General features: G+C 46.3%; 1 protein-coding gene across 2 annotated transcripts in view; it reads left to right on the top strand.

The window, feature by feature from the left end:
- Positions 1–19,095, top strand: part of STK32C (serine/threonine kinase 32C) — a 93,219-nt gene that overhangs the window by 60,334 nt on the left and 13,790 nt on the right. For both annotated transcript variants that reach the window (XM_069797306.1, XM_069797305.1), the window contains one exon: positions 16,368–16,519. In XM_069797306.1, coding sequence (XP_069653407.1) covers positions 16,368–16,519 — 152 coding nt within the window. The remainder of the gene's footprint in view (positions 1–16,367; positions 16,520–19,095) is intronic.

Raw genomic sequence — 19,095 nt, 5'->3', positions numbered from 1 at the left:
ATGGTGTTGCTTAAAATCATTGTGTCTGACCGTATTCCTTACAAAATCTAGGGATCCCGGAGTCATTTGGTGTAAATACAGGCAAAAGTGTTTCTGATACACCTTTCCTTTTTATGCTGACATCCGAGCCTGCTACCAAGTCCTTTAGTCGGCAGGGTGCTGCTGTTTGTTCAGCTGGACAGTATGCGAACGCCATGACATTTGAGGCCCATGTGCTGTGGTCAGAAAATGGCCAGAATTATTGAAGTACAACATATTGGATATTTTCATGAGTATTTTCATTCTCTGACTGACTCAAAAAAGCTTCCTGAAAAATTGACCTACATTGTATAGAATACCTACTTCATTAGGAAACATTTAAGGAAACCAACAGTGCATATTTGTTGCACAAAGGGTGACGTTTTGCCAGTAACAAGTGGCGAAGAGCTGCTGCTCTCTCCACTTTCTCAGAAGCTTGATATTTGTCTGGCTGCTCTCTTGACAATTAATTAATTCAGCCAAGTGCAGTGCAGATGTTTGTACAGACACAGAAAACCTCGCTCCGTTGCAGCAGATGAGCTGGCTGAGTCCCTTGCACGGAGTACCCAGCATACACGAGTGCAGGGCTCAGCCAAGCGTGTGAACGTGCCTTGTTTCAGAGCGGAGCTGGGCATGTGCTGCCCAGCGTCCTGGAGACCCCGCTGCTCTTTAGAAGCAGAAAAACTTCCTCCTAACATGTCCAAGCACACTATCAGAAGTTGTGCACTGGGACTTCTCTGTTCTCATTTCAGTCTCTGCCCAAGATTTATGGATTTGGGGTGGAAGAGACGAAAATGACCAATTCTCATGTCTCAGCTGTATTCTGTTCTGTCATTGGGTACCTGCTCTTTTTTTGTCTCTATCGCTGTATCTTTCTGCTAAATATTGCTTTCGGCATTGGGGAGGCAGGGAAGCAAAGAACAGGCAGAGGGAAAGGTCAAGCTGCTCAGCCTGTCACAAGCAAAGAGCTTCTGAGAAAATGGCTATGAAATAAAGGACAAGTTTTGTGAGCAGCATAGGTAATAGGATGCAATTTTCGGGGGATTTGAGTCCCTGAATGGCGCTTTCCTCTGTCTGTCTGTCTGTCCATTAATAACACTGTTGGCCAACCCCAGGGTGCAATATGACCGCTCTGTGGTGGTGCAGGTGCTGTCAGGGCAGTGAGGGGCTGTCAGATATAAACTAGCAAGGGTCACCTGCTGAAAAGTTCTGGATATTTATATATATAACATGGATAGCAAAAATACTAGCTCTTTCAAAAGTCTCATCAAATTGAAAGATCAGGAATGTGAACACCGATGAATTCTAAGTTCAGTGCTTTCCATTTTCATACAAACTGGAGATCTTGTTCTCTGAAATAAAACTTCAACCACAGTCTCGCTTTGACAATTGCAAATATGCTTTTCTAATGTTTTGTACTTTTTTTATTCTTATTGACGCATCATGGTTGTGATAAACTGTATTTTTGCTGTATGATCAGGAATTCTGCCTCCCTCAGGAAAACATTCTGGACTGTAAACACATGAGATTTTTTTAAAGAAAGAAAAGAAAGAAAAGTAACAGTATTTATTAGAGAAGTCTTTTGTGTCTCTGCTTTTCACTCTCACCTCCTGTTTAGTTACTATTTATGTACAAAATCCATCAAGAATCCTTCTGTTAATGTTCCCTCACAGAGTTGCAGTAAGATTGTTGTGCTATATTATTACTTTTGATCTAAAAGTTCTTTTTAAAAGTAAGTGCCAAAAATTCCTTTAAATAAAGGGCAATGCAGTGTAAAATATATATCTGTTCATATTCAGCAAATGGTGCAGTTAAACCAAACCATACTGAAGACTAAATAACAACCAACCCATTCTTCACAGCTGCCATTTTGACAAGTGCCATTTAGCAAGGATGTAGGAGCTTTGTTTGGCCACCGCTCATCTTGTTATGAAATAGTGCACTACGTGTGCTCGTTGCAGAGGTTCGTGCATTGTACTGCATCCTGAGGCTCTCAGCTTTGCTCTGCTCTGCCTTATTTCTCAGCAGGGAAATACATTCAAATGCAAACTTAAAGGAGAACATTTGCATAAGGTGAGAAAACTAGATTTTAGCCCCCTGCTATTATCTTTTTGCTTATCAGAGAGAATAAGATATGCAGGGTTGTTCCTGGGCAGAGTACTCCAACTGGAGACCTTTCTTGGCAGCAGCTTGTCTTCTGGGCTATGCCTCCAGGATCGAGGCAGAATTTAAGCCGTGGTCAAGCACTGCTGCTCAGCAGCAGCGATGAGCTCAGGTATTGACTTGCCCCTTCCTGATGCCCTGTGCCATTAATCCAGTGAGCACAGTTTGCTATGAAATCGATCTGCTTGCCATTGGTCATGCAGGGCTGGATTGGGTAGCTGCTGGCTCCTCTGGGCGGCCAGGCTGAAGTCACAGCGATGAGTCAGCTCAGTAAGTGCTGTCTGATGTTCATGGAGACATGCATGGTGATGGGCCACTTGAGAGGAGGTGAATAACTCAGCAGCATTAATGAGTGGAAGCATAAAAGCTCCATAGATGCCTAATAGGAGAGCCGCAGTAGGAAGATCGTCTTCTCTGCTGTTGAATGCTTGAAGCATCTTTCTTCATTTTGGTAACATGATATAATTAAGGACTGTTTGGTAGGTTTGATAGAAAGACTTGTGAAGCAATGCTGTGGCTGCTTGGGAACAGGGTGGAGGCAGCCCCTTGTCTGCTGGTGACCCATCTGCTCAGGCTCAGCTGGTGGGGTGGCCGCAGTGACAAAGGAAGGAGACCAGCCAGGAGGAGCGGAGGGTTTGTCCATGTCCACGCTGGTGAACATCCCCTGTGCCCCCCATCTGGAAGGGACCACCATCTCCCCAGCATCGATAGCTGTCTCTTCCAGGAGACATGGCTCTCTCCAGCCAGCCGTAGCAGAAATTGATTGTTAGAAGAATTGCAAGAGATGCCTTGTGGAGAAGGGACTCGGTATATTTTGTGTATTGAATTCCTGCATATGTGGAGGTCAACGCTGGAGTTGGAGGAGACATCTCCTTGAGGAGCTGCCGTAACATTCACTTTCTTGCTTTTTCTAAAGGAAGGGTCAACAATGGTCACAATGAAATTCATCAGTAGTTAACAGAGTTGTGCTAGGCATGCTAAGTTGGTCTTAACCACAAATTATCATTAATCCTGTCCCTTCCAAGATGATATTTTCTCACTGACGCTTTTGCTATTTGTATAGTGTGATAGTTCCTTAGTATCATCTCTGTTGGTGCCCCTCCAAATGCTTTGTGTTGATAGTGTAGGACAAAGGGAAAATAAAGCTGTATTGGGTCAGGTCCTGCAAGGTCTAGGTTTGAACTGCCCCTTTTCCCGAGGGAAAGATACTAGGGATTTTATTGCAATATTGAAAAGCAAATGTGAACAGATGGGACTATAATCTGGCCAAACTTCCATCCGGCCAAGTTACTGACTTCAAACCTGGAGAGTGGTGCAGCAGTTGATGGAGAAATTAATGCTGTGTGCAACATGCACAGTATGTGCACAGAGGTATTTGCTGTCAAGTAACAATTGTTTATAGTTATTTTGATTTCTGACTGCCAGCTGGCAGACCTGACAGCTGATATTAAAGTTTGGGAGGTTTTCTTAGCTGTTTTTACTGAACTGAAGTGAGCTTTGCTTACCTTTATGCTGGGAGTCACTTCATAGTTTGCTGGCATCTTAGGCACTGGTGTCTGCGGTGTGATAGCTCTTAACCTTTCTTTGGAAAACCTTGGGCCTGGCTCTGAAAAAGTCTTTCAGTACAGAGGACCTTCACTAGACAAAATGCCTACCAGGGCAGATCCCGTTGTAGCAATTTGGTGGTAAACACATCAGCACAATGAAGCAATCTTCTGCCAATGAAAAATTAAGCATTTGGCTGCAAGTGGCATTAATTCCTCCTGAAGGTTTTGCACTATGAAACACAAGTATCCCCTTCTTTCTTAGTTGAAAAGCTATACCTATATTTATTTACTTCAGCGCAGAATGGAAACTTTGGTGCCTGGGAGGCACGTTGTGGCAGCAGTACAAACAAAGATGTTGGGCCACATTGCTCTCAGTGCCATCGCCTGGCAGCGCCGTTTCAAGATGAGTGATGAGGTTTTTCGAAATAGCACAGTGAGTGTTCTTGCCTTGGGATCAGGAAAAGCTTCAACATTAATTTACGTTCAGAGATTAAATAAAGCCCTCCATTTTTCATTGGAAATAATTAGATTTCTCTGTGTTCCCAAGTTTTATCAAATATGTAACTAAAAAAATCATTTTGTCTGCGTCTTTGACCAGCATATGAAACATCACAGAATGTAATCATGGCCATAATGAAAGATGACTCCAAATACAAGACTTAATGCAAAATGTATGTCAACCATAGGAAGATGTACTTTCCACATTTTATTCAGAAAATACTTGTTACCTGTAGTTATATACAGGGGTCCAGATCCTCATGTAAATCCATGGAATGCTGCTGAGATGGAGTAAATGATGGATCCAGGTTTGGATCCATCCAAAGGGCAGAAAGAAGATGGGTCATGGTGTCTTCAGGTATTTCTGCAGGTTGGTCTGATTTTTCACCTTTCTTCTTTAAATAATATTAAAGCCAGAAAAGCCTAGCAGAGATATGAGTGTGATTAAAGCTACACAAAAAATTAGATGCCTAACAGCCTTTCCGTAGGAAGCGTGACAGCTCCAGAACACATCTCCCTGTTTTTCCTCCTCCCAGCTCTCAGCAGAGCCCTCCATACAGTGGGAAACACAGTTCGGTCCACTTTGAAACCTCCTCAGTGAGGGTCTCCTATTCTGTGTCTTTAAGGTCAGCAAATCCAGGCCATGCCACATCGAAGACATGTGCTCAAGACTGTGACCAAAGGATGATCCAAAATGCCTACATTTTTTGTTCTAAAATTTTGTAAAGACATCAGATTTTGAGATATCTGACTGACTGTAATTTCTATCAAACGATGAGACTACATAGCTGGCGTGCAAGAGGGGAGAGGGTGGAGAATGAGGACAAACAAAAGTAAAGAAAAATGCTCCTTTTGCTTTTTTGTTTCTTAGATTTATATGCTGTCATTTTTTTAGTTTTTCCTTGTTTATTTGGATTAATGTCTCCTAGGAGGTAAAGAAGTCTACATGTTTTTTGGAGCTGCAAGTCGAATAATCACCCATATCCAAAGCTCGATTATAGAAACATCTGCTTAATGTCTGATGAGATGTTATTTTCCCAGCGTGACATTAAAAGGAAGTGCTGAATCTGGACCACCTAAAATTGCTTTAAATCATAGGGTTCAGAGTATGTAGATAATATTCTGTATCCCCCTCTCATGAGTTCTTGCAGGAAAATTGGGAAATATTCCATGATAGGCACCAACTAGAAAAACTCAGCTCCCTGCTTGCTGTGCCAATAAGGAGAGCTTTTCCTGACATAGTTGCAGTGTGCTAGTTGTGTGCCGTTTATGTCAACAGCAAGACAGAAATGAGGTTCATTTGCAGGAAGGAAAAAAAAAATACAGGCAAGCCTAGTTTTGCATGTGTTTTGAGCACACTCCCAGCTATACCTATGAGATGTGTTTTACTTTCCTGGTACACGGAGGGCTGACCACGTTCGTAGGTGATATAAATCCATACAGGTCTGTTGAGCTTCAAGGAGGTCTGCAGATTTGTACGAGAAGAACATGAACACATTCTTAAGACTACAGAGTTGAAGTTATTGATGTATGGCATGCTGAGGTGTGATCTTGAACAGCAGGCTTTATTTTGGGTCAGAAGAGGTTTTTGTCTCTAGCATAAGCAACTGAGAAGGAGATTTTTTAATGGAAGTGTTGACACGACCTGAAAACACCAACAGGCTTGCTATGAATAAAAGTTTTATCAGCTACTGTTACAGCTTGGCTCTAGCAAATAGCAGTACTGAATTAAAGAGATTTTAATGATTTATGGTGTTCTGACAAACCAGTCCTTCATCAATCCTGTGATAAAGCACAACTTTTCAGCAGGGAAAAAGTAAAGTCATAAGACTCTGAAAAATACCTTAAGGAGTGAAATGTGGTGAGGTGTTTGGAATAGAAAACAAAATCAGCTCTTGAAGATTTGTTGAGCTGGTAACCTTGTACTTAGAACATGGCTCCTGAGGATCTCAGTTATTTTCCATTTACTGCAACTTCACACCTTTTAATTTGCTTTATACCTGAGCAGATAGGTTCTGGTTCTGACCTTTGCATCTGAAGGAGAGACTGCATTATTAAAATTCTTGTTGTTATTCATAGAGATGTAGCTATAAAGTGGTCCCAGCCGGCTGAAACCATTAATTGCAGAAAAGCTGCCACAGTACCAGGTGTCTCCGGAGGCCAGGTGCCCGTACCTGGGTGTACCCCTGCGGATGTGCACAGCACGGACCCCTCCGTGCAGGCTGGAGATCAGCCATACGGAGTTGGTGTGCCCGCTGCTGTGGCCATCAGGAGCCCAAAGATGGGGGGTATTTGCAAACAACAGCAGAGTAGTAGCAGTAGGGACCTGTTCGTGCCACGTGCCCCCAGTCTGTGAATGTTGGCATCTCACCTGGGCCAGTTGTGGAAGCGGGTAGGAGCAGCGACGTAAGCGTTACACCTGGAAGTGTCCGCTGTTTTGAGGACCGCAACCGCGTAGGTGAGCATCCAAACGCAGGGAGGCTCTGCCGTGCAGGCCTGGCCCTGAGCAGTGCCATCGGCCTGATCCAGTCCAGAGGCACGGCCGAAAGCCGGAGAGACGTGGAAAGGCAGAGGAGCGTTGTCGTCACGGCCAGCAGCCACCCGCGTGTTTGTGTCACCGAGCCTGGTTCGTCAACATGGCATAATACAGAAGATTACTGTGCAGATTGGCGCTGGGACCAGAGCTGCAGATGTCCCATTCTTGTAAATGGGTCTTTGTGTGCTGGAGATAATAGTTGGGAAAAACACTGCCAGAGACACTGCTGTCAAAACTGTTCCCAGGACAAAGTTCTGGTTAAATAAGCTGCATAATCAAGCAATGAAGGTTTTTTATTGTTTCAAAGTATGTTTTTATTCAGGATCAGACAGTATTATAGTAACGTGTCCCTGCTGAGTGTGGGGTAAGTGTCACGGGTTAAGCTGTGTGCAGCTGCGGTCCTGCTCCCAGGACATTGCCTCCGGCTGCGGTGGTGCAGCCTCCCCGGGGCATCTCAGCTGCTGGAGCTGCGGGGCTCTCACCGCAGCCACGGGCTCACAGCAAGGTGCCGCGAGGTCCCTCTGGATTGCACCAGACCTATTGTCCGCTGGCCAACAACATCGTCAGAGGAGCACTTCTAGGGACAGGTCTGAAATTTTCCATCTTGCCCAGAACGCCCTCCACCAGGACCAGCTCTGAAGGGATGGTGAGGGGCTGCACAGGCTCCTGCAGTGCCAGCTGTCTTTAGCGTTTCCAGCCTCTTGTGCTCATTGAGCCAAGCTCTGGGTCAGCAGCCACGGAGGCGGAACACCTTCAAGGGACCAACATCCTTGAGATGTTGGGTGCCTCTTCTGAACCTGTTCTTGTAGGGGAGCTGTTTCTGGGTGGGGGTACCTGTGGTCTTCAGCCCCAGCCCTTTCCCCTTAGATCAGTTGATTTTATTGTCCTGTGTATCAGGTAATTATCAATTTACTTTTTGTTCATGATTCATCCTGCCTAAGGCACACAGCTTCGTGCTGCCCATAGCTGCACTTCCAGCCATGCTCGAGAGAGCACATCTGTCTGTTTGTCCTTCCTTGTTTGCTCATTTCTGGGTGTTGGGAGAGGAGAATGTCTGCAGAGCTGGGCAGCGCTGTCAGATGCCCAGGACCCAGCTGCCAGGTCATTGCTTCTGTCAGAGTCAACATGACTGTTGCCTTTTTGAGGATGCTTTTGATTAGATAAATCTGATTTGATATATTTGAGGTGATTTTTGGTGGAGGTTGTCAGCGGTTCACACCTGCTACTACGCGTAACTCATGTGCTTTTGTGGCTTTGTAGGAGGTGCTGTTTTCCATGGGTTGTCACAAGGCAGTAGCTGGGAACCAGCACGGTAATTAGATGGATCAAAGGAGGTTTTGAGCAAGGGAGTGTCCCCAAGAGAAGGCAGGGGATGGTTTGGGCACAGGCCACTTCCAGTCGCTGGTGGCCCTCCAGGGACCATGCCCTGGCCGGATAGGGAGGACCTGGGAACGGACCCGTCCTGGCTTCAGGTGGAGCCCATCGTTTGCAGACTGAGTCTGGCCCCCTTCACCGTGCTGATGGCTGGTACCCGGCAGCAATGGATGAGCAGCTGGGACAGCCCGAGCCAGGGAGCACGGGGCCGTGCTGGTGGTTCACAGCCATGGCCCTGGCAGAGTCGCCGTCCCCTTCATGTCCACCCGCTCCTGGGCTTGTGTGGAGTGCCGTACCTGCATCCTGGGGTCCTTCCTGGTAGGACACAAATGTCATGGACAGGCCTGTGGGAAGCAGGTAGATGCTTCCAGCAGAGCTCCATCCAGCTGCTCACCATGGTTCATGTGCTTAATGAATCCCTGCTATTTTAATTATATCACTGCAGATACACCTAGGAGGCAGCTTTAAGCTTTGCTATCTTGGCTATGCCTAAAAAAAAAATTTGATTAGCTGGTTTTATCTTTAATATTTATGAGAACTGTAGAACAAGTTAATATTATCTTTTAATTACAAGTGTTACACAGATGTTAATTACCAAGCAAAGATTATATTTCAATTACCATCAGCGCCATCATAATACAAAATGGATACGAAGATTGCTTTTAAATGACAGGGTAACTGATACTGTGTCCTGTGCAACCGTGATACTGTGGCCATGTCACATGCCTTCGGTTTCTCTTCAGAGTAGCATGATCCCTGTTTGTTACTTTCCTGATAGCAGCTGAGGAGTGATTTCAATTTTTTTTTATATTATTGGCAAGATTCTGTCTGCAGCTCTTGGTACAAAACTGCTCTCAGACGGTGAAGCAGAGGGGGTCCTGGAGGCACTGGTCCCTGGACCAGGGGGTCGCAGCCTGCCGTGCCTGCCAGCCCCGTCCTGCCCGCTGCCAGTGCCACCGCTGTCCCACTCTCCTCCTGTGCAGGCATCACTCTGCCCATCACAGCGTTAATTGCTAAATAAAGTCCTCTCCATTTCTTCTTTAAAGGCTGTGAGACAGTGATTTCCCTCCAGCTGATCAGACATAGCTGCTTTTAAAGAATGAAAACTCAGAGAAGTGGACGGTTTGTTGTCTGAGTTTAACAGATGGGTTGTTAGAAGAAAGCTTGTCTAAAGGAGATGAACTTATTAAAAGTCAGTATGGGAGGTTTGCTTTACTGTCTCTATTTGCTCTACAAACTCACTCTGGTTTGCAAGAAACTGGTAATCACAAGCTTCTTGCTCTTCTCTACAAGGAATAACTGTTTGTCCCTGGTTTTGTAGTGTGTCTTCAAAGTCTCAAACCCTCACTGAGCACCTGCAGGTGGTTTCCAGCCGTACTGGAGTGACTGGTATTTAACCCAGATATTCCCTGTGAGCCCAGTGGTCAGGTTGGTCTCAGCAGAGGTGCAGTAAGCATGTGCTTACATGGCTCTATCACAGATTACCAGTTCTTCTCTTTTCTCCCCATTTCTGCTGTAGCATTTAGTGATCAAAACTGAACTCAGTTCTTCAAAAAAGCTCGAGCTGTTTATACATCATGGTAAGTGCCTCCTTACTGCTTCTGGCCCTTCAGAATTAAGAACTTAGTTCCTCCTGCTCCAGAGGCTGCAGATCTCCCATTTCCTTGACATCCTTCCTGAGGCTCCTGCCATGCTGTCCCCTGTAGTAGAGGCTCTTTTCCTCAGGCAGTCCCAAAGCCTGCTGATGCTTTTGGGTGCCACAGGCAATTTTACGTTTATGCTTCACGTTTCAAGTTTCAACCTTGCAAGTAAAATGGCAGCTATATAGATATTGGGGAAAATGGGGAGGGATTTGGCTCCGGCAGCCCAAGAGAGGAGAATGAGCCCCACCGGTGGTCCAGCGAAGGTCCTCCTGTGCTCCAGCTTGCGTCTCGGTGGGACCCGGCAGACCTGGCAACTGCTAGGTCTCACTGAGCTTGCACAGCAGAAGCACTGCAGGCTGGACCGGGTTTTTGCCCAGTACTTCATGTCTTCTGTGCTGCTGTTCTCAGGCAGAGACAGTGCGTGGTCCTAGGCCACCAGTGCAGGATGCAGTTGGTGTCAGAGGTGTTTGATACTTCCTTTGCTGGGTAAAAGCTTAGGGCCAGATTCTGGTTGTGCTTTTGCTTATGATAATTCCTCATGACTTCGTTGGGGTTGGCTTATTTTTGAGAGCTGAAAACTGCTGCTCCAGGTGATTAATGGTTGGAGATGGCTGCTGGGATCAAATAAGCTCTACCAGAGGGATCGATGCATCATCCCAGAATCACAGCCTTTGCCAGTATGACCACTTAAAATTGCAATGCTTTTCATCTCTGGAGAAAGGGAAATACAGAGACTTTAATATCTAACTGGAGTTCTGTAGGTTTTCCACACTGGGAGTCCAGACAGAAATGCCCAATGGAAGTCAGTGGAAGCTGGAGGAGAAATCAATATATGTAGACAAGGTGCAACCACTCCAAATAAGCATTTTTATAAGCTAAAGCAGTGTTCGGCTGTGGTTCACTGTCGTGTAGGATTAAGGTGTTTGATGTTCGGTGTGTAGTGCTTGCTAATGCTAAGCCTTGACTCTGCTCTAAAAACAAAATAAACGAAATCCAGCTTTGTACACTGAAACTTCCTGATGGATCTCAGCCGAAGTCAATAAAGTGTCTATGTATGTAAGGATTCCAGCACATTTGTCTCGTCTTTCAAAGGCAGAAGGCACTGAGAGATTCAAGAAGAAAACCTACTGCTCGCAGTTCGGAAGCAAAAGGAAGATCTCTTGAACCCAGCTGTGGGTATTTGAATCAGATGTGACGGTAATATCCTGCAGAGGACAGGATCACAGGTGCCTTAATTTAAGACGACATCTGCATTTGCAGAAGGAAAAAATAATCTTTGTGCAGCCAGGATCAAGCAATCTCAAGTATTTATCATCTCCGCAGATCCTGCCCAGAATGCAAACTACTTGCTTTTGTTTGAGCCCAGACAAATTTTGCTGCCTCTTTATAATTAGTTTGAGATAGGTCAGGACATGCTATTAAATGATTAGATGACCTTTCATCTGAGTGGGGATTTCGGCCCGTTGGATTCCTTCAGAATCAGCAGGAAAAAAGTTATTGGATTTCTAAAGAGAAGTGGCAAAGCCTACCTAAGAGAAGGCAAGTTGGACCGAAAAATGTACAGAGCAGCAAAAATTTCAGCGATTGGGAAAAGTATCCTAAATTAACACGAACAAAAAAAACTTCCAAAAAGGACATAATGTCTGAGTCCCCTGGACACCAGAAAACATCCAAATCCCGGCTCTCTATTTCCATGCCAACTTACACCATGGTTGGGTGGAGAATAGAAATGACTCTTGTAAGCAACAGCTCAATAAGTGATGCAGGGGAATAAGAAGCCAAGTAATTTCTGGCAGGTTATGGACTTTGTTTCTGCTTTTGGTGCTTAGTCTTCAGTGTGACAGAGAGTGCTTTGATCCTACAGACTGAGGTTTATCCTGAGACTTTATCCTACAGTCAGATTTGTGTGAAAGTGTAAATGGTGCATATGCTTCCTACCAAAAGAGCAAGGTTCGTCCCTGCAAATTACAGTCCTGGTGTGGGTGGTAGTAGAATACGAACCAGTCAAAAGTGTAAGTCCCTCAGATATGTTCTACTTGTTTACTCCCAAGATTAATTTTTTATGTTTTTTTTTATTTCTAAACCTTAAATTGTGGTCTGATATTTGAAATTCTTAATGTTTTCCCTGGATCAGTTGGAAGCTGGTGAAAACAGCCACCACCAAGCTGACTCCAGGGCAGCGGTTCAGAGCCGTGCCAGCTGTTCCCACTCCAGAGGCTGCTGTTCGTGTGTTCTCAAATTAAAGCTGGTCCCTTTGTCCCCCTCTTTGATTTTGAGACGCTATGGGAAAATCAGGTGAGCTTTGGGTGCTGTGCCACGTTTCCGTGCGGTGTCCATTTGCCCTGTGGGAGCATTGCCAGAGCTCAGCGCGGCACAGCACGGAGGAGTCCGGGAGGCACCCGGCGCTGCGGCGGTGGAGGGATGCAACCCTGCTGCCCCGCACCCAGCGCCCCGTGGGGTGCCTGGCTCCTGCCGCGGGGGTTTCTCGTGGCTTCCCAACCCTTGCCTTTTTGGCTGTTCTCACACCTCTCTCTCTTCACTGATTATTGGGGCAGTTTAAATGGAGAGATTTACTGTCAGCTCAACCAAGGGGGAGATGTTTTGGCAATGGGAAGCCACAGGGACGGCTTTGCAGCAAACGAGGTTGGGGACATTCTCCAGGCGCTACTGCGTGACAGCAGGGAGCAGTGCCGCGTGTCTGCTGGCGGGAGAGGCAGTGCCGAAAATCTCCTGGGTGCTCATGAAAGTCGAACAAAGTCAGGCTGGCTCCTTGACTGCTTTTGCTGATAAAACCCAACTTTGTGCACAAAGTGGAGAGGCAGCTCTGAACACTTCTGTTAATGTACTGCGTTTTTTAATGAGAACTCTTACCTTAAAGAAAGGTGAGTATTTCAAAGCCAAGAGTCAGTTTTACCCGCCTGTTACTTTTTCAATATCACCTAGGTCAACGCTTCTCGTTAGTCCCCTCTAAATTAATGAGATAGCTGGGGCTGTTGAGTGAAGACCGAGATTGTCCCAGATTCAGGTGAGAAGAAGCTGCCAGCTATGGTGACAATACGGGCGTTGTCATTGTCTGGGGCCCCATAAAGTGAGATCGAACTGGGAGATGTTAAATGCACATCTCATGTCTGAATCGCAAATGCAAGCTCCAAACCCTTTATGCTTTTAATGCAATAAAAGCAAAGGCAGCTGTATACAAACCATTTGGCAGCAGCTGAATGTTCAGGGTATCTGGGACTCTATTAAATCTTTTATGTGCCATGTCTTGAGCAATATACTACCAGCTGATGCCTGCCTTCTGCTTCGCAAATCTGGCAGCATTACATACAATTTTTTCTAATGGCTGTATTTAACCACTGAAAATTTCCTTTGTGCAGCGAGGGACCGCATTATGCAGAACGAGGACAAAGTAGTCTCTTCTTTCTGCTTTCTTGCCTTGCTTCGCATTGTAGATCTGCTCGAAAATGGATTGATATCAATTTAAAAAACCACTCTGACTTATTACCAAGTAGATGTTTATTCCTTCCGCAGGAACAGATGCATGAGTGGAGAAGCACAAAACAGAAAAGATAGGTGTTGGGGCTCTGGCGTTTCGGGGGGGGGGGCGCATTTCTGTAACCAGGGGCGTTTTATGAAGGGTTCCTGCCTGTGGCAAAGGGCCTAAGTGGCCGAGCGTGGCCGGGGCAGCACCGGCACCGGTCCTGACGTTCATTCGACTCGCGTTAGATCCCCGCCAAGAGCTGTATTAACGTGACCATTAACTATTACCGGCTGTGGTAACTATAGGGGTACAAAGAGAGCATAGCCAGGGCACCGGGCAAGTGCCCCCTCGCGCCAGTCGTCCATCGGCCGCGGGGTGCGCTGCCCCGGGAGCCGTGCCGTCGGGCAGCACCGCAGTGGGGACCGCGCATCGCCTGCAGGCACGCGCCCCAGGCCACCCTGCACAGGTCAGCCAGCTCCCGCTCATCCCACGTGGCTGCCCCTGCTCCCCTGGCGTTATGGGAGGCTTGGCTGGAAGAAGGACGTTTCCATCAACGCCCACGTTAGTGTTCTTTTCCGGAAAAGAGAGAACAAAAATTTCCAGAGCGCCTGAAACTGGCATTGCTCTGTATGTAGGTGATGCTGTTCCATTTCAGAAAACTATTTATTATGATTACAGAGTACAAAAAGTTTTCATCATTTTCTCATTTATTGTACTAGGTTTCCATTTTCCCTGCAGAGAAACAAAAAGCAAATGACATAAATATAAAATGCAATGCCTGTTAAGGTACTGCAAGTCACAACCTAAAAAAAAAAATATTTAGAAATTAATGAGCTTCTAGCTATAATGCGAAATAAACTGAAATCAGGAAGGAATGTTGTTCAGCGCCTGGGTGGCTGTTACTCAAAGGTTTGTTTTTAGAGAAGTTATGTAGCAATGACCGTGTTTTAAAGGGATATGGTTAGGTCTTTTCTGCTCGAAGAATTTATAAAATATGAAGTTATTTTTGCCTGGTTTATTAAATGTACAACCAGTTTAGTCTGCTTTAGGCAGCGGTTGGATCCTGCTGGTGCCTTGCATTGTGCCAGGTAGTTCATTATTATTATTATTAAGTTTGCACAAAGCAAGGGTTTTGCCTTACATTTTTGTATTCTGAACAGTCCCTGGCAGCTGTAGCCGATGAGCTTTTGCACACCCACAGACGCCGGAGGGGACCGTGCCTGCCGGGGGACGGGGCTGGGGACACCCGTTCTCACCCGATAGCTCAGAGGTGTGCGGGGGCACAGGCTGCCCTGCCTCGGCGAAGCTGCCAGCGCAGGACATGACTCTCAGGACCAAGTGCCGTTTGCGGGCGTCGGGCTTGCTGGTGCCACTGCAGGCAAGCGTGAGTTCGACCCAGAGAAAATTGCTCAGGTCAAGCTGCCCGAGAATGAGCCTTTAACTTGAGGTCTGAGGTGTGCGTGGAGTTATTTCAATACATAATTTTCCGTTCTTACCATAATGGTAATGACGACTGCAAAATAATCCCCGTAATTTCAGCGTGCATCGCTAATTGGGATGTTTTTATCAGGCTAATGATAACCACCTATTATTTTGTCACCTTCTTGCTGCAGTGTGTCCTCGATGATATTATATTGTGCGCCATTAGCACTTGCAAATGGTTATTAATGGCAGTATTTTAGAAGCGTGGAAGAGTTCAGCGGCTCCCGTCTGTCTGCGATGTTTTCTGCTGTCTGCAGAAGCTCCCTTTACTTGCTCCTGTGCTGTGTAAGTGTGACCTGCTCTCTAAGGAGCTGCCTGAAGCCACCCCCACGTCAGCCTCCCTGTGCCGCTCTGGATGAAGGCTGTATGACCAAAATGCCAAATTACTTATTTTTCAATGAAAATATATCTGGCGCATTGTAATCGTGAGCACGTCTGATAATTAAAAGAGGACAGATGTAATTACAGCAGCTGTAGAAATTCCATTCGTTCACTTAAAAATAGTTACCTTGATAACTAATTAGCTCTTTTAAAGATAGTCACCTTGGTAATGAAGGTGTCGTTAGTATCAGAAGAACCGAGGGAGGCACACCCAAGGCAATGCCGGCAGGGAAACCCGTGCCAGCCCAGTGGGCTTTGTGCCCATCGGCCGAGCGGCTGCCGGGGCCAGGGGCCGGCTTCTCCCTCCAGGCCAGGGGCTGCCGGCCGGCCCGGCTCTGCATCCCGGGAGGGGGATGGCTGCGAGCAGCTGGTGGGAAGCGGACGTTTTGTGGGGAGGGGGACCCACCGTGGACCCCTGCTTGCCCGGCCGTGAGAACAGGCTGTCCCGTCCGTGTGGTGGGAGCAGAGCAGGCAGGGGCGGGAGGCAGGAGGGAGCCGGACAGCGGCAGGCAGCGTGGTCCGCAGCGTGGTCCATGCCTGGGGAAGGACACGTCCCCCTTCGCGATGGCTTGTTGCTGCGTGGGGCTGGGAGCCTGGGGGGGCTGCGCAGGGGGGGCTCTGGGGTTACAAAACCCCGTCCGTGCGCGGGGGGTCTGTGCCTCGCAGGGACAGAGTACCACTGCCTTTCTAGGGGCATGATGTTTGTTGTTAACAAACGTACATTTCAATCGCTTTCTGCTAAAACAACTAATATTATTTTGACCTTTCTGAGCACAGCTACATATGCAGTAGATTAAAGCCAATCTGCCGGAGGTTGGCAGCCGGCGGATGTGAGCAGAATGGAGTCAAGGCTGGGAGAGAAGCCCCACCATTGCCCGAAGCCGGTCTCCATTCGGAGGCAGTGAGCACAAAGCTCTCTCCCACGGCTCCCAGACACCTCTCCCTGCTGGAAAGCTCTCCCTGGAGCCGGCTGTCACATCCTCGAGGAAGTTCTTGTGTGGCTGTGCAGCGAAAGACAGCCTGGGTGAGGAGGTGCAGTGCCCAAAACATGAGTGAACGGGCACTGCACTTGGAGCAGGGATGCTGGTGTCTGCAGATCCCAAGTCACAGCCCAGGGATCAAGAATATTCGATAGCGGGGTAGAAGTGCTGAGCGGTGTGGGTCTCAGCCTGGTAAAGCAGCAAATGAGGATATGAAGCATTTTACTAAATCTCTTTTTTCCTTCCCCTTCTGTGGTACTTTAGGTGTGTATTGTGCAGAAGAGAGACACTGAGAAGATGTATGCCATGAAGTACATGAACAAACAGCAGTGCATCGAAAGAGACGAGGTTCGCAATGTGTTCAGAGAGCTGGAAATCCTGCAGGAAATCGAGCACGTGTTCCTGGTGAATCTCTGGTGAGCAGCTCCTTTCCCTCTGCCTTCTGGGGCTGCCTGCCCTCAGGTGCTCGCAGAGCCCCGTTCTCCCCGTCCTCCTGGGGTGTTGGATGTCCGTGGGAGCCTCCCAGTGAGCAGCTACAATGGAAGTCCGTGATAACGTGAAATGCATTCAGGAAACATAGTATGGAAGATATCCATATGTTATGGCATCAAACATTTCAAAACAGCTTAGCTTCTCTTTTTCCATCAAAAACCTTTGTGTGTTTGTTGGGTTTTTTTCACAGCCTTCTTGCAACTACCCCTATCAGGTCCCTCCTAAGGAACCCCCTGCCAATTTAACCATAAAGTATTTTTGTACCATGGTGTGTTGGTGTGCAGTTCAACTAAGGTGTCTTGTGGCAGTACGATGCTCCCGGTGATTGCCATTAAAGAAATGGTCCATTTCATGTCCATGGAGATACTGAGAACTGTGACAGTCTGTGGTGAATCAGATATTGCGTGGGGCCAATTTTTGTAACAAATAACAGCTTGAAAAGTCAAAGAAACTAGCATTTTTAGAGATTATGATTTATAACTTTTATTAATACAAAAATTATACAATATATAGTGTTTTACACAGTATTTGGTCCCTCTAAAGGACTCGATCTTGCAGAGATTGGCTAATAGTTTAAACAGAACTGCTCTCAGCAGTAGCCAGTGTGTTCAGTAAAGTGTTACTAAGAGAGGTCCTAACTCAAGACATTTTAGTGGGTGGTTTAAAGCTCTCCTGACCATGTTTAGGTCTGCGCAGGCACTGCAAAGGCAGCTGCATAGGCGTACACTGAGGGATGCTGGTGGGGTGGGGGAATTAATATGGTTGTAGGGCAGCCAAGGAGATGCACTCCATGTCATTTTTTACTGTGACTATCTAGACAGGATGTGTTTCAAAAGCATTACCAACTAAAGCTCTTTGTTAGATTTCAGCCTGATTTGAGGACTTTTTTTTAAATTAGACCCTAAAACGTTACTGACTAACAAGGATAGTTTTTGCCAGTGCGCACACAATGAAGTTACTATTGAGCAATTTGAAATGTAACTATTTTTAGTGATCTATTACTGAAAAAAAGTTATGAGAGCTCTTCAGATTATCAGATGCGTGGCCTTTTGCTGGAGAATGACTAAGGGCAAAAAATGCTTTGCAACACGTTCACTGGCCATGTAAAATATATCCTTTTAGAGCTCACATATATCATTATCAAATTTTGCACAAAAAATTAATTTACAAGTTTTAGAAAAGAGTGCATCGTATCTTAAGATCGTTGGTTAGTTTGGAATGAGACCTTAGCAGTCAGCCTCATGATCCTCTCCCAGCTCCTGCTGCCTGGGGGTCCGGGTGGTCCAGCCTCTCTCTGCCTTCCCTGCCCTGTGAGGGAGTGCCCGATGTGGGGCAGGGATCAGAAAATCCAACGTCTTCACCCATGGTCAACCAGCATGCCACAAACCGATCCTGTGCCAGCAAGCATCTCTGATCACTGCTAGGAGGGAGCTGGGGCAAGAGCAAATAGAGGACACATTGCAGGGTGATAGAAACAAGGAGTTGATGGCTTATATTCTCAGACTGCAGGAAGAGTGACATTATGAGAGGTGATGGAAAACCTTTGATAGCCCACTGAGTAGAGGATGACAGACTGAGAAAGGAAAAGAAGAGTGGTCCCTTCTCTTCCTGTATATGAGACTTGGGTTGCTCAAAATTTTGCCTAGGATTTATTCCCCCAGTGTCTTGCACACCCTTGGCATGGTTTGAAATGCATTCTTTCAAACAATAGCATGGCTTTTTGTAAAGGCAGGCTTCTGCAGCTGTGGCTTAGAGAGTCTCATTAAGGCAGGTAAGCACTTTTTCCAATCCAGTGGGTTTTGAGATTGCCTAAAAATTTGTGCAGCCACAACCACAAGGAGAAAATAGTAACTGTAAAATAAAGGCCATGCTTAATTGTAAAATAAGGGGTAAGCAAAAATGATATATTATGTAAAAAATGTAAGGACGTGCATCTGCAATGCACAGTGCACAGTAATCTCCTTCAGTGATTGCAAGGCTTATGTTACTATTGAAATCTGTTTTTAAGGCTAGACTCAGTGCCTCGTGAACAGCTGCCTGATTTCACAGAGACAGAAGAGGGGCAGAAGCAGCAGTTTTTCCCAGGGAAGCTGCACACCTTGGGTGGCCGGACAGGCTGAGCCTTGGGCAGCTGGCTGGCCACAGGCATCCCTTCCCTCCCCGGCGATGTTGGACGTGCGGCAGGCTGGTGGGCAGGAATATTTTAAAAAATTCAGAAAGTTTTATACTGAAAGTGATGAAAGTTGGTAATACTTTACATACTTTTTGTTGATCGGTCACTCCAGAAGAGCCAAATCAGTTAATATTTATTTTTTCAGCATTTTAGCAATTGCAAATATTTTTTTCCAACAAGTAATTAAATTCTTGAGAAAACTTGCTCTCTTAGCAAATTTTTCCCTTTCAGCTCGTACTTTTAGAATAAACCTACATTTAAGATGAGAGCAGAAGTGTGTGATTCATAAGCATTATACAGTCCCACATACTCTTTCCTTAGAAATAC

Source organism: Haliaeetus albicilla, chromosome 11, assembly GCF_947461875.1.
Source record: "Haliaeetus albicilla chromosome 11, bHalAlb1.1, whole genome shotgun sequence".
NCBI lineage: Eukaryota > Metazoa > Chordata > Aves > Accipitriformes > Accipitridae > Haliaeetus > Haliaeetus albicilla.
The sequence above is the reverse complement of the archived record's forward strand: the minus strand, read 5'-3'. Positions and strand labels throughout refer to the sequence as shown.